Source organism: Ranitomeya imitator, chromosome 2 (genome assembly GCF_032444005.1).
Source record: "Ranitomeya imitator isolate aRanImi1 chromosome 2, aRanImi1.pri, whole genome shotgun sequence".
NCBI classification, from domain to species: domain Eukaryota; kingdom Metazoa; phylum Chordata; class Amphibia; order Anura; family Dendrobatidae; genus Ranitomeya; species Ranitomeya imitator.
The window spans coordinates 296076582-296091671 of record NC_091283.1 but is presented as its reverse complement, the minus strand read 5'-3'; the positions used below and the strand labels follow the sequence as shown (position 1 = coordinate 296091671).

Below are 15090 nucleotides of genomic sequence, written 5' to 3'. Positions count from 1 at the left end.
AATATTACTGCTATGTGCTGTCTGTCCGTAATCAGTTTAATCCACTCCTGAATGGTGGCAAACTCACTCAGCAGTACTTAGTGGATGCTTATGTGAAAATCGAGGCAAATCACCTAAATTATATCCGTCAACACCAAAAGGATTTGAAAGTAGAGGATTATTGTGTACTCCAGGAACATCTCCAGAAAAAATCCATTGAGAAGGGCATCCCCATTGGAAAAACGGTCATTTTACCATCTTCGTTTGAAGGCAGTCCCAGGAATATGCAGCAGCGGTACCAGGATGCCATGGCTATTGTGACTAAATATGGTCGTCCTGATCTATTCATCACCATGACCTGTAATCCGAAATGGAATGAGATTACTGAGAATTTGGAACCTTGGCAGCGTGTGGAACATAGACCTGATTTGGTGGCACGTGTTTTCAAAATAAAACTGGAAGCACTCTTAAAAGACATTAACAATGGATTGTTTGCGCTATGGTTCATGTAATTGAATTTCAAAAACGTGGCCTTCCACATGCTCACATTTTGATTATTCTGGACAGCAACTCCAAATTAAGGACTGAGGAGGACATAGACAATACAGTGTGGGCTGAAATTCCCAATCCTACCCACTACCCTCAGCTCCATAAAATTGTTCTCCAACATATGATTCATGGTCCGCGTGGAGAACACAACCCAAATTCTCCCTGTATGGATCTGGGGAAGTGTACAAAAGGTTTCCCTAAAGATTTGCAACCAAGAACCATCATAGCTAAGGACGCCTATCCTACTTACCGCAGACACTTTGGCCCATCTTTTCAACACCATTCTAACATGATTGATAATTCGTGGGTGGTTCCATATAATCCGTTCCTGCTATTAAAATACAAGTGCCATATAAATGTCGAAGTTTGTGGTTCCATTCAGGCTGTGAAATATTTATTTAAATACGTCTACAAAGGACATGATAAAGCCAATCTTGAAATCTGCCAGACTAACATCCAACATGATGAAACACACCAATTCATGGATTCAAGATATGTCAGTGCACCAGAGGCAGCTTGGCGAATATTCTCATATCCAATGCATAAACAATCTCATAGCATCATTCGCCTTGCTGTACATCTACCGCATTCTCAGCCACTCTATTTTCATGAGGATGACTCTATTGGAAACATCAAACAAAAGCTCCATCAAAATTCTACACTTATGGCCTACTTCAAGCTTAATCAGAACGACCATCATGCTCATATTTATTTATACCGTGAAATTCCCGAAAACTATGTTTGGAAAGAAGGTTCTTGGGAAGTTAGAAAGCGAGCAGGTGGTTCTGTGATTGGACGAATGTATACTGTCAGTGTGAAAGACCAAGAACGCTACTATTTAAGATTGTTATTGTTACATGTCAAAGGTGCAACCAGTTTTGACAGCATAAAAACTGTACACGGAGTCACACATGAAACCTTCAAAGATGCGGCATTAGCTCTTGGCTTACTATTTGATGATAGTCTGTGGAGAAATACATTACTTGATGCCAGTATTCTCAACATGCCAGCAGAGCTACGTGACATGTTTGCCTACATTTGTATTTTTGGTCCTCCAGTTAAACCTCGGGACTTATGGGATGAATTTAAGGAACACTTTGTAGAAGACTACTGCCATGCATACCACTCCGACACTCTGGAGTGTGTCAATTGTGAAGGCTATGCTATGACAGATGTCCAACATGTTCTTAAAGCTCATGGCAAAACTTATATTGATTTTAATTTGCCACGTCCAGTCAAGAAACAACACCTCCTCCCACAGTATGATAAAGATTATGAGTTATCAGCAGCTGCTGAAATGAAAGCTACTCTAAATGAGGACCAACTTTTTGCTTTTGATGCTATCACTCAAGCTTTAGAAGACACTAATTCTACAGCAAAGTGTTTTTTCCTTGATGGTCCTGGTGGCAGCGGAAAAACGTACCTATATCATCTACTCCTACATCAGCTAAGAGGACAAGGAGACATTGTGTCACCTGCTGCCACTACTGGAATTGCCGCCAACTTGCTACAAGGTCTCTTTATGGGATTCCAATTCCTGTGAATGAAACATCTGTTTCCAGGATTAAGAATGATACCGATGCAGCAAAAGATTTGCACAGCACTAAACTTTTTATTATTGATGAGTGCACAATGCTATCCAAATATGCATTGCATGTCATTGATAGAGTTTTACGTGATGTCATGACAACAAATGTAGCTCACAAAGAAAAAACACCGTTTGGAGGTAAAGTGATTGTTTTTGGAGGCGACTTTAGACAATGTCTTCCTGTCATCCCTCATGTGACAAGAACTGATGTTGTAGAGAGCTGTATAAAATATTCACAACACTGGCAACATTTTACTCGCCTGCCACTTATTAACAACATGCGCTCCATTGATCCTCACTACAGCAGTTGGTTGCTTCAACTGGGAAATGGTGAACTATCTAATGAACATAACCTTGGAGATGATGTAATTGAAATTCCTCCAGACATGGTATGTACTGGCTCTTTAATAATTGAAATTTTTGGAGATAATCTTTGTATTGATGTGAATGACACCGAAAGTATAAATACAGCTGCATCTCATGCAATTTTATGTCCAAAAAATGAGGACGTTGAGAAAGTCAATTCCCAAGTCATGGATTTATTGATAGGTGACTAAACTGAATATATCAGTGATGATTCCATCGATCCTGATGAAGCTGATGACCTCGATCAATACCCACTTGAGTTTTTGAATTCACTAACACCAACTGGTATGCCTTCACATCGGCTGAAACTTAAAATTGGCACCATTGTCATGTTATTATTATTATGTGAACACGAACAAAGGTCTCTGCAATGGTACGCGGCTCATTGTCACTGCCTTACATGCCAATATCATACTGGCTAAAGTAATTAGTGGGTCAGCAGCAGGAAATGTGGTATTCATTCCACGAATTGATTTGTGTCCATCAGAGACTGGATTACCTTTTAAATTAAGACGGAGACAATTTCCCATCAAGCCCGCATTTGCAATGACCATAAATAAATCTCAAGGCCAGACCCTCCATCGAGTTGACATTTATCTACCAGAACCTGCTTTTGCCCATGGTCAATTGTATGTTGCTTTTTCCAGGGTGAAGCAATGTTGCAATGTGAGGGTTAAAGTGGTTAATACACCACTTCAAGGACAATTATTGGCTGATAGTACTAAAGTCTTCACACGTAATATTGTGTACAAAAATATTTTAGTTTAAACTTACTTTTCTTTTTTTTCATTATTCAGTTTTTCTAATAACATAGACAGCAATAGGCAAATTCTATGTGTAGAGATAAGGAAAAAAAAATAAAAATAAAAAAAAATTAGTGTAGCCATAGACATATAGATTTTAAGTACTTATGTAGGAAATACGTATATAACATACGTACTCATTAGCATATAGGGTTAATAACTCTATATCATATCTACATAAATTTAGAAATATGATATATCAATACATATTTTTATAGGTAAGTAGAACACACATTAAGTACAAGATGTAAGATGTGTATCATTCAAATGCCTGTATTTGGTGATAGGAACCTGTATTTGAAGCTCCAGCAGTATAGCTGCTGAGAGATTTCATTTTGTTTTTAAAAAGGGTGAGGTTTTTGTGAACAGGTAAGAGACGGGTGGGATGGCTGTTCACACACATCTCTATCTTCAGGTGTGTTCTGTACATAGAAATAGATATATAGATAGGTAAATTTTTAGATAGATAGGGAAAGAATAGAGATTTTGCTTTCACATCAACATTTTTCTGCTATTTGGAGAATTTATGGTGGAAAAAAGGCTATTTCTGCACGTCCTGCCTAAGGGCTGACCCACGCCACTCTTACTGTAAGTTGCATGCAATGTATACGGAATTTGTACTTCACTTGCGGCAGGTGCGGCACATGTGGTTTCTGCTGTTTTCGCCACAAAATCTCCACTTACCAGTGTTTTTGTTGTGGCTGCATTTAATGCAATTGCCGAAGCCGCGTTTGCTGCATTTACTGCAAGTTAACTCCAAGCTTCATCTACATTGCATGGCACTTGCTGAAAGTGTGTTGTAGGTCAGTTCTTTGGTGCCAAGTGTGGAAGTTGTATTGTTTTTAACATTACTTCTGCAAATATCAGAAACATGCAGATGTGAAAGAGGTCTGAGTATTAAGAAATAGGAATCAGTTAGTTAGGACCCATCAGTTCAAAGGCTACCGTGATGTGGTTGATGGGCATGCTTATATTAGCCCATCGGTGTACTATGAACTTTGATTTCTTAAATTTTACACTTCTGTAAAAATAAACACAAAAAATTTGGGTACACAAAAAGGCTTTTATTTCTGTTGTACCTATTAGAATTATTTAAAATGAAGGCTTAGCTAAGCCCAAGAGATGATTAAAAACGTTTCATACCAACCCATCAGATGTAAAATTACTGTGAAAATACCTGATGGGCACACAAGTATGCGCCAGTATGGGTACTAAGAGCCTTTCCACATAATAATGAAATATTTTAAAATGTCATAGAACATACCAATATACATAGTTATTGATACATATTATTTATTATTTACATTATTGTTCTTAAGCAAAGAACCGTTGTTGTGGCATTTGCCACAACACGCAAAGTTGTCGTCTGATGTCTTTCATCCCTCCCCTCATAAGCATGTTCATGGATCCTGTGTAACTGTACCTTAAATAACAAGAATTGTCAAGAGCTGGTGAGTGCAGCCATTTTTTGTTCTTTCTTACTATTATTTATTAATTGTATTATTCTTACATTTGAATAAATAAAGTATATATGGATTCTAGACTCCCGATTCTTTAGAATCGGGCTGCCATCTAGTAACATATAAGTGCAGAGAAGTCACAGATTCTTCTCAGTCATCAGCTGTGGCTGCTTTATTGGTTGTATAGCCCGGTTGTATGACAATCGTGTGTTCACCATTTTGCCTCTAGACTTCAACATTCTCCTCCATCTAAACTTTGACACATCAGCTCTAAACTGTTATAAAATAATGTATTTGAATGTCTAATATTTCTTCTTGAAACTGATCTGACATTTACCATTGGCCCTTATAATAGTTTCCCTTGAAAGAGCCACTGAGTCCCATAGTCTAATTACCCCAGAGAGGTTTCTCCACTAGTTACTCATTTATTACTGATAAAGACAGTTGAGTTTGATCATTTCAGTAGATATATTATTGTCTTTAGTCATAGTGTTTTACTACAGTATTTACTGCTCAAATCCTTTGACTTAACCACTTCCCACAGTCCTTTTTTGTTCCTGACCCAATTTTTCGAACCTGATGTGTGTCACTTTGTGGTGATCACTTTGAAATTCTTCACAAAGGATTATAGGAAACAAATGGACCTTTCAAATTATTTTCCAACTTCTCTTGAATCTGACAATACTCTATATACAATTGTGCACTACTGTCTGGGCACATGGCAGGGTTAAGAAGCTATTTAGCTATTTGACTGCAGCTCTTGCAGAAATAGTTTGCAGACACGATGCATTGGGGCACTGTTCGTGGTCACCTGGCAGCTCAAAAGATGGCCACCATGAACAGACTTGGCGCTATCTACTCCATTTTACAGATGCCAGGGATTGCCTTGTTCATCATACTTTAACCCTTCTACATGGGTCTGTACATAGACAGAGACCCCTAGGCTTTGGCCATGGTGTTACCTTCTGTTTTGTGATGTGAGATGTAGCAAGAATTGTCAGGTAACTGGGTCAGTACCAGGAGAGCAGAGAAAATACAAAATCAGAAGACACAAGAGTAGTCAGTAAGCAAGCCGAGGTCACAACAGGAAACAAATAAACAAGCCGGGAGCTGAGCACAGAGGAATTAACCAGAGGAGAAGGCTGTATCTGACAGCTTCCAGCAATATGCTTCGAGCTTTGGTAGGGTGTGGTGCTTTCCAACTGGCTGGAGTAGGGAGCTGGACAACACAAACCCATACTGCCAGACTGGATGGTACTACAAATCCCAGGCACCCTAATCTTAGTGGCAGGACAGAGCCTGCTTCGCCCAGAGCTTCTGGATTCGATGTCTCCTCCATTACCAGTGCCGTCTGTAGAATGAATAAGGTTGTGCCTGGTAACAGAACCAGACATCACAGGAGCAGATCTCCGTGGAGATAGGACATACCATATGCAGAAGCCCTAATGGATCGCCCCCACGTGTAGGTGGTGATGGTGGACGGTGTAAGACGCGGTGAATAATGAGGACACAAGGTTGTAGTCTCTTTACCTTTTACTGAAGACCTCAATGTCCAGAGCACTGTTCACAGGGCTGGCTGAGTCCGGCCTGTCCGAAGGCACATCCAGAGTTCTCTTTGCAGGTGGAAATCAGTAGCCTTCCTACTAGCGCCTGTGTGTTGTAGTAACTCCCTGCTGAGCACCACGGGATAGTCCTCACAACTGTCGTGTATGTTTCTGATGTTCTCTCTCCGTCCCCCAGATGGTATGGCTAGGACGACCCGTATGACGGGGTAGGCCTGGAGTTAATTTATAGGGACCCTAGAGATACCCCTCTCCCACAATTGCCTCCGTTGTCTTCATTAGGTTTAAAGGTTGGGCAGCCAACTTGGAATTAACTGTCCTGCCATAGTTTGAAGTAATGCGTAGAGCCTATTACTCCCTCGGTGTTCTGGCCTCCGGCTACGCGCCTCAGAAGGATGTTGCCGATCTTAAGGCAGAACTCCTCCCGGTGTTATCTCCTTGTGCTGTGATCTCGTTTCTCACTTTCCACAATATACTTCGCTTTGTGTCATTTCTTAGGATGCTTCCGCAATGAGGTGCAGGCGCAGCTCCGTAACGTTCTATCTCGTGCTATGTCTCTGTCAGGATCCCACCCCTGACAGGGACCCTCTGTCTGCAGCTCAGATGTTCCTCCTTCTCCCCTTGTCTGCCTGACAGGTCTTCTCTGGGTCTAACCCAGGTAGCTTCTGACTCACTTCCTATCCAACCCACCAGTTTTACCCGTGTGTGAGGAGTGGCCTAGTACATAGAACCTTTGCTTCCCCTGGTGGAGTGTGAAATGTAGTGTGTGACTGTGATACCTGGCAATGTGAACTCCTTTAGTACCGCCAGACGTAACATCACTCCCCCTGGTGGAAGAACGACATTACTGCAACGACCAGGACTCTGGGGTGCTGCACTAATATGAGAAAATGGCAGAAAACCAGAACAGTAGAAATCCCAATAAATTAGCTTAATTTTGGAAATTATAACCCTCAGGGGATTAATGTATTGGAGTAGTGACTATGTTGACCCCAGAGCCACTTTCCATGAATTAGCACGCAGTGGATGTTGGAGAGTGAAAATAGCAAATATGCCATTTTATTACCCAACACAGTGCCCAGATTGTGTTCCAGGAGACACACACATTGTAAATTAAGTGGGCTCTTATCACTATAGTAATGCCAAATACATTATTATTTATTATCATTTTTAATTTTTATAGCACCATTTATTCCATGGCGCTTTACACGTGCTTTATACATGGATGCTAAATGTGGTTTGGGCACACTGCAAGGCTCAGAAGCGAGGGGAAAATTTGACTCTGGGAGAGCGGATATTGCTGGATTGGTGTATGGAAGCCATGGTGCTTTTCAAGAGCCTTTGAGCCACTTGTAATGTAGAAACCTGTTTTTCACTGACAGATGATGGACCTGAGTGGGGATTTGGTTTTTTTTGTGTGATGAGTAGAAGGTTTATTGGTATAATTTTCCTCAACATAACATTGTTTGGTGACTTTTTACTCTATATTTCTAAGGCAGAATGGACAAACAGTTGTACACCATGCTCTACTGGTTCATCCTATGAGGTTTTCTATTAGACTGTGAGCTCTCTTGTCTTAGTGAATAATTACGTATTCAACATAACTTGTCATGTTGTGGACAGTTTACGTACAAATGTTAAAATATGTAAAATTCAAGGATTTTTTTATGAAAACTAATTGATTTTATTTTTAACAGATGACTGTACCAGGCGATCACAGGGGCAGCTGACATCTTCAGTTTTTAAATCAGATAATCTTGAGATCCCACAGGATACAATTGAAGTGAATGCCATTACTCCAGAAATACCATCATCCCTTCAGAGCAAAGATCTATCGTCTGATCTTCTGAAACAGGTCCTGTCTTCTGATTCATTACCGACTACTAAGGAATATTAAAGTCACAAAATAAGCATTAAAAGACAAATTGGTCCTGAAGTAAAGAATCCATTTTTACTTTTAGAATATGGAAATCATTTTCCCCTCAAAGAATCTTTTCTTAAGCATCAAAAAATTCCCACCGCAGAGAATAGATTTTCTTGTTCCAAGTGTGGGAGATGTTTTAACCAGAAGTGGAAACTTGTTAGACACCAAATAACTCACACAGGGGAGAAGCCTTTTTCCTGTTCAGAATGTGGGAAATGTTTTAATCAGAAAGCGCATCTTGATAGCCACCAGAGAATCCACACAGGAGAGAAGCCTTTTTCATGTTCAGAATGTGGGAAATGTTTTAACCAGAAATCCGATTTGGTTACGCACCAGAAAACCCACACAGGGGAGAAGCCTTTTTCCTGTCCAGAATGTGGGAAATGTTTTAACCAGAAATCATCTTTTGTTAGGCACCAGAGATCTCACACAGGAGAGAAACCTTTTTCCTGTTCAGAATGTGGTAAAAATTTTACACACAAACCAGATTTTGTTAAGCATCAGAGAACCCACACAGGGGAGAAGCCTTTTTCCTGTTCAGAATGTGGGAAATGTTTTAGCCAGAAATCATCTTTGGTTACGCACCAGAAAACCCACGCAGGGAAGAAGCCTTTTTCCTGTTCAGAATGTGGGAAATGTTTTAATCAGAAAGAGCATCTTGATAGTCACCAGAGAATCCACACAGGAGAGAAGCCTTTTTCCTGTTCAGAATGTGGGAAATGTTTTAACCAGAAAGAGCATCTTGATAGTCACCAGAAAAGTCACACAGGGGAGAAGCCTTTTTCATGTTCAGAATGTGGGAAATGTTTTACATGGAATTCAACTCTTTAATAAACATCAGAGAAGTTGCACAGGGGAGAAGCCTTTTTCATGTTCAGAATGTTGGAAATATTTAACCAAAAATTGTAACTTCTTAAAACAGTTGTCTTACTACTAGGACAACATCTTGTCATTCCTTATATTTGGCCTCGTTAAAACAAAAATACCCATACACAGCTCCCTTGCCAGTGCCAATTCAGTGGTGTCAGGATTCATGTGAGGTTGTTACAGTACACAAGCCCTGCGCCCAATCAGTGCCGGCTTCACTGTCCCCGCCTTCGGAAGTATTGAATATAAATAGGAAACCAGAGCTGCGGCTGCTCTCTACTTCCTCCTATTGTTTGATTTGAAGTTGGGGACAGTGACATCAGCGCTGATTGGCCGCAGGGCTCGCATGACGTGATAAACTCAAATGAGCTTTATAAACTCAAGTGCTGACACTGCTGGAACTGCATTGGCATGGAAGGTTTGAATAATTATTTTTATTTTAACAGGATCAGACATAAGGCTTGAGAAGGGATTGTCCAAGTAGAGAACAACCCTTTTAAACATAAAAAATCCCACACAGAAGTCATTATCATACCTAGAGTGTAAAGAATGAATTACTTAAATTGTATTTTGTTGACTGTCAAAAATAGCTCTGACCTGGAGAAAATTATATACAATGGGGAAAATAACTATTGGATACTATACCGATTTTGCAAGTTTTTCCAGATACAAAGAATGAAGTCTGTAATTTTTCTTTTTCTGTAGGTTCACTTCAACTGTAAGAGACAGAAGCTAAAAATAAAAGCCAGGAAATAACGTTGTATGACTTTTGCATAATTAAATTGCATTTTATTGCATGAAATGTCATATTTTTAAGACTATAAGACGCACCGGACCATAAGACTCACCTAGGTTATAAAGGAGGAAATTAGGGAAATAAAAACTGAAGCAAAAAATGTGGTAAAATTGTACTTAATATCTCCTACATCCTGATACACATTGTCACGATAATTTGTATATGCCATGTTTGAGTCTGCCTAGCTTTACAAGACACAAGCTGTGGGCAATTCCGCCCCCCCCCTCTTTTCTCTGCTGGCTGCCAGTGTGTGTGTGTGTGTGTGTGTGTGTGTGTGTGTAGAAGAATTTTTATAGCCCCCTGCAAATAGCAGTTTCTGCTAAGGCTGCTCACTCCTCCTATCTAGCAATAGTTGAAACTGGTGTAAGACATGAGTTTCTTTGTTCTATTAAAGTTACATATCACGGCACCGATTTGGGCTGGAACTATACGAATTACATATTCCGAATGTCCATCGGTAGACATATCGACAACTGAAAGCGCGAGCAGCTAGGTGCAACGAGTGCAAAGTGCGGATTTCTCCTTAAGCAGATCATGTAATGGCTCCGTATTTACTCTTAACAGAACGCCCCTGATGTGGGGAACATGAGCATCGAGGCTCACATAGCAAACTATGCATAAAAAATAGTTTTCATATTGTAAGAAAAGAGGAGGTTTCAGCCCCTAAGTGATGTCAATAGACTAAGCAGGGTGTGATCAATATGAGACTATAAAAATTAACTTTTAATAAATATAATTAAAATGGTATATAACCAAAATGCCAAAAGCAAAAAACTGACAAGGACTCACATGAAAATCACATTCGCAGGAATGTCTAATACCACAAACAATCCCCGAGACCTAGGAAGACCAAATAAACATATGTCTCCAGGGAAGGTAGATGCTAACCAAAACTATATATGTCAGCACAATTTACCAGTTGCATGTTCCATCTTATTCAATATCCATAATCGGACATATTGCATGAACCACGACTGGAATGTAAAAAAAATCAGAACGATCTCACCTCTTTTCCTTTATCTAATGTGGATGAGATCCTTAGTTATTGGCGCTGTATTCGGAGAGGGGGCGCATTCCAGCCACACACAAATTCACGCTACCAATAGCAGGCTTTACCCCAACATAAACGAAGCATTTCCCTACGCGTTTCGTTTTTTAACTCATCAGGGGAAACTCCATATTGTTTCTCCAACTCCGTGGAGGAAACCAGATGCGGGGGTGTAAAAATAGCTCTCATGAGAGCTATTTTTACCGATTATGGATATTGAATAAGATGGAACATGCAACTGGTAAATTGTGCTGACATATGTTTATTTGGTCTTCCTAGGTCTCGGGGATTGTTTATGGTATTAGACATTCCTGCGAATGTGATTTTCATGTGAGTCCTTGTCAGTTTTTTGCTTTTGGTATTTTGGTCATATACCATTTTAATTATATTTATTAAAAGTTAATTTTTATAGTCTCATATTGATCACACCCTGCTTAGTCTATTGCTTTTGGATTGGTGGATATCGGTTATTATCCCTAAGTGATGTCACCACAGGGGGAGTGCCTGGGCTTTAGGCAGGGAATATCTGCGTAAAGCAGGATTCTTGCAGTGTCTTTTGCTGGGGATTCAGCTATGACAGACTGTGCAATCTGACGTGAGAATAAGTGGGGAAGGTCCCCTCCCTGTTATGAACTGGTGGTTTAGGAGCAACATGGGACGAGCTCTGAAGGAGGTGGTACCTGTACTGACCGCAGTCCCTAAGCTCAACACAACACTAGAAGTAGCCGTGGGATGCTCCTGTCACTCCCTAGGCACCTCGTCACAGCCTGAGAATTAACTACCCCTAGAGATAGAAACAGGAAAACTATCTTGCCTCAGAGAAAATCCCCAAAGGATAGATAGCCCCCCACAAGTAATGACTGTGAGAGGAGAGGGAAAAGACATACACAGAATGAAACCAGGATGTAGCACAGGAGGCCAGTCTAGCTAGATAGATAGGACAGGATGGAATACTGTGCGGTCAGTATTAAAAACTACAAAAATCCACACAGAGTTTACAAAAATCTCCACACCTGACTAAAGGTGTGGAGGGTAAATCTGCTTCCCCGAGCTTCCAGCTTAACTGAATTAATCCATACTGACAAGCTGGACAAAACATAGAATGCACAGAACGAATAAGTCCACAACATGTGGACAGAAAAGAGCAAAGCAAGGACTTATCCTGACCAGTTCAGCAAAGATATCAGGGAAATCCAAGCAAAGATGTGAATCCAACCAGGAACCATTGACAAGTGGCACTGGCTGAAGGGAAGAGCCAGGCATAAATAGCCGAGCAAAAAGACAATCAGTGGAAGCAGCTGCAGACTGCTAAATCCAAGGAGCAGCCATTCCACTTAAAACCACCGGAGGGAGCCCAAGAGCAGAACTCACAAAAGTGCCACTTACAACCACCGGAGGGAGCCCAAGAGCGGAATTCACAACAGTACCCCCCCTTGAGGAGGGGTCACCGAACCCTCACCAGAGCCCCCAGGCCGATCAGGACGAGCCAAGTGAAAAGCATGAACCAAATCGGCGGCATGGACATCAGAGGCAACAACCCAAGAATTATCCTCCTGGCCATAACCCTTCCACTTGACAAGATACTGAAGCCTCTGCCTCGATAAACGAGAATCCAATATTTTCTCAACCTCATATTCCAACTCTCCCTCAACCAACACCGGGGCGGGAGGATCAACCGAGGGAACAACAGGCACCACATATCTCCGCAACAAAGATCTATGGAAAACATTATGAATGGCAAAAGAGGCTGGAAGAGCCAAACGAAAAGACACCGGATTGATAATTTCAGAAATCTTATAAGGACCAATAAACCGAGGCTTAAACTTAGGAAGAAACCTTCATAGGAACAAGACGAGAAGACAACCAAACCAAATCCCACACACGAAGCCGGGGACCAACACACCGACGGCGGTTAGCAAAACGTTGAGCCTTTTCCTGAGACAACGTCAAATTGTCCACCACATGAGTCCAAATCTGCTGCAGCCTGTCCACCACAGAATCCACACCAGGACAATCAGAAGGCTCAACCTTCCCAGAAGAAAAATGAGGATGAAAACCAAAATTACAAAAGAAAGGTGAAACCAAAGTAGCCGAACTAGCCCTATTATTAAGGGCAAACTCGGCCAACGGCAAGAAAGCCACCCAATCATCCTGATCAGCAGACACAAAGCATCTCAAATAGGTTTCCAAGGTCTGATTAGTTCGCTCAGTTTGGCCATTAGTCTGAGGATGAAACGCCAAATCAAAAGAAAAAGACAAATCAATGCCCATCCTAGCACAAAAGGCCCGCCAAAACCTAGAGACAAACTGAGAACCTCTGTCAGACACAATAGTCTCCGGAATGCCATGCAAACGAACCACATGCTGAAAAAACAATGGAACCAAATCTGAGGAGGAAGGCAACTTAGGCAAAGGTACCAGATGGACCATTTTAGAGAACCGGTCACAAACAACCCAGATAACAGACATCTTCTGGGAAACAGGAAGATCGGAAATAAAATCCATGGAAATATGCGTCAAGGGCCTCTCAGGGACCGGCAAAAGCAACCCACTAGCATGGGAACAGCAAGGCTTGGCCCGGGCGCAAGTCCCACAGGACTGCACAAAAGCACACACATCGCGCGACAAGGAAGGCCACCAAAAGGACCTAACAACCAAATCTCTGGTACCAAAAATCCCAGGATGACCAGCCAACACTGAACAATGAACCTCAGAAATTACCTTACTTGTCCATCTATCAGGAACAAACAGCTTCCCCACTGGACAGCGGTCAGGCTTATCAGCCTGAAATTCCCGAAGCACCCGCCGCAAATCAGGGGAGATGGCAGAAAGAATCACCCCTTCCTTAAGAATGCCAACCGGCTCAAGGACTCCAGGAGAATCAGGCAAAAAACTCCTAGAGAGGGCATCAGCCTTAACATTCTTAGATCCCGGAAGATACGAGACCACAAAATCAAAACGGGAGAAAAACAGGGACCATCGAGCCTGTCTAGGATTCAGCCGCTTGGCCGACTCGAGGTAAATAAGATTCTTATGATCAGTCAAGACCACAACGCGGTGCTTAGCTCCCTCAAGCCAATGTGGCCACTCCTCAAATGCCCACTTCATAGCCAACAACTCCCGATTGCCGACATCATAATTGCGTTCCACAGGCGAAAACTTTCTGGAAAAAAAAGCACACGGTTTCATCAAAGAACCATCAGAATCCCTCTGAGACAAAACGGCCCCTGCCCCAATCTCAGAAGCGTCAACCTCAACCTGAAAAGGAAGAGAAACATCCGGCTGACGCAACACAGGGGCAGAAGTAAATCGGCGTTTAAGCTCCCGAAAGGGCTCAACAGCCGCAGAAGACCAATTCGTAACATCAGCGCCTTTCTTCGTCAAATCAGAAGGGGCTTAACCACACTGGAAAAGTTGGCAATGAAACGGCGATAGAAATTAGCAAAGCCCAAAAATTTTTGAAGGCTCTTCACAGATGTGGGTTGAATCCAGTCATGAATAGCTTGGACCTTAACAGGATCCATTTCCATAGACGAGGGAGAAAAAATAAAACCCAAAAAAGAGACCTTCTGAACTCCGAATAGGCACTTAGACCCCTTCACAAATAAAGCATTATCACGAAGGATCTGGAATACCATCCTGACCTGCTTCACATGAGACTCCCAATCATCGGAAAAAATCAAAATATCATCCAATTGTACAACCATGAATTTATCAAGATAATTGCGGAAAATATCATGCATGAAAGATTGGAACACAGATGGAGCATTAGAGAGCCCGAATGGCATCACGAGGTATTCAAAATGGCCTTCGGGCGTATTAAATGCAGTTTTCCATTCGTCACCCTGTTTAATACGAACAAGATTATATGCCCCTCGAAGGTCAATCTTAGTAAACCAACTAGCCCCCTTAATCTGAGCAAACAAATCAGAAAGCACAGGCAAGGGGTATTGGAATTTGACCGTGATCTTATTAAGAAGACGATAATCTATACAGGGTCTCAAGGAGCCATCCTCATTCCATTTAGTGAGCACAGACCATTTCCTAAATTTCTGGCAGTATAATTCTGCCGCTTCCTGACCTTGACACAAGGCCAACAGGGTTTTTTCTGCATGATCCACAGAATTAGGTTCGTCATACAATAATTC

General features: G+C 41.5%; 1 protein-coding gene across 1 annotated transcript; it reads left to right on the top strand.

Annotated features, from left to right (window-relative positions):
• Positions 1-6293: 6293 nt before the first annotated feature.
• On the top strand, positions 6294-9062 carry LOC138666440 (oocyte zinc finger protein XlCOF6.1-like). The gene is made up of 5 exons (XM_069754662.1): positions 6294-6366; positions 6486-6488; positions 6806-6838; positions 8005-8143; positions 8477-9062. The coding sequence occupies exons 1-5, from the start codon at positions 6294-6296 to the stop codon at positions 9060-9062; spliced, it is 834 nt and encodes a 277-aa protein (XP_069610763.1).
• The last annotated feature ends 6028 nt before the right edge of the window (positions 9063-15090 follow it).

What these genes read in the sequence shown, in the direction of transcription:
- LOC138666440 (XM_069754662.1), top strand. Translation starts at nt 6,294, where the DNA reads ATGTCCAGAGCACTGTTCACAGGGCTGGCTGAGTCCGGCCTGTCCGAA. An exon ending in TGAGGTGCAGGCGCAGCTCC is followed by an intron (nt 6,839 to 8,004) that starts GTAACGTTCTAT and finishes TATTTTTAACAG; the next exon opens with ATGACTGTACCAGGCGATCA. An exon ending in CTTCAGAGCAAAGATCTATC is followed by an intron (nt 8,144 to 8,476) that starts GTCTGATCTTCT and finishes GCATCTTGATAG; the next exon opens with CCACCAGAGAATCCACACAG.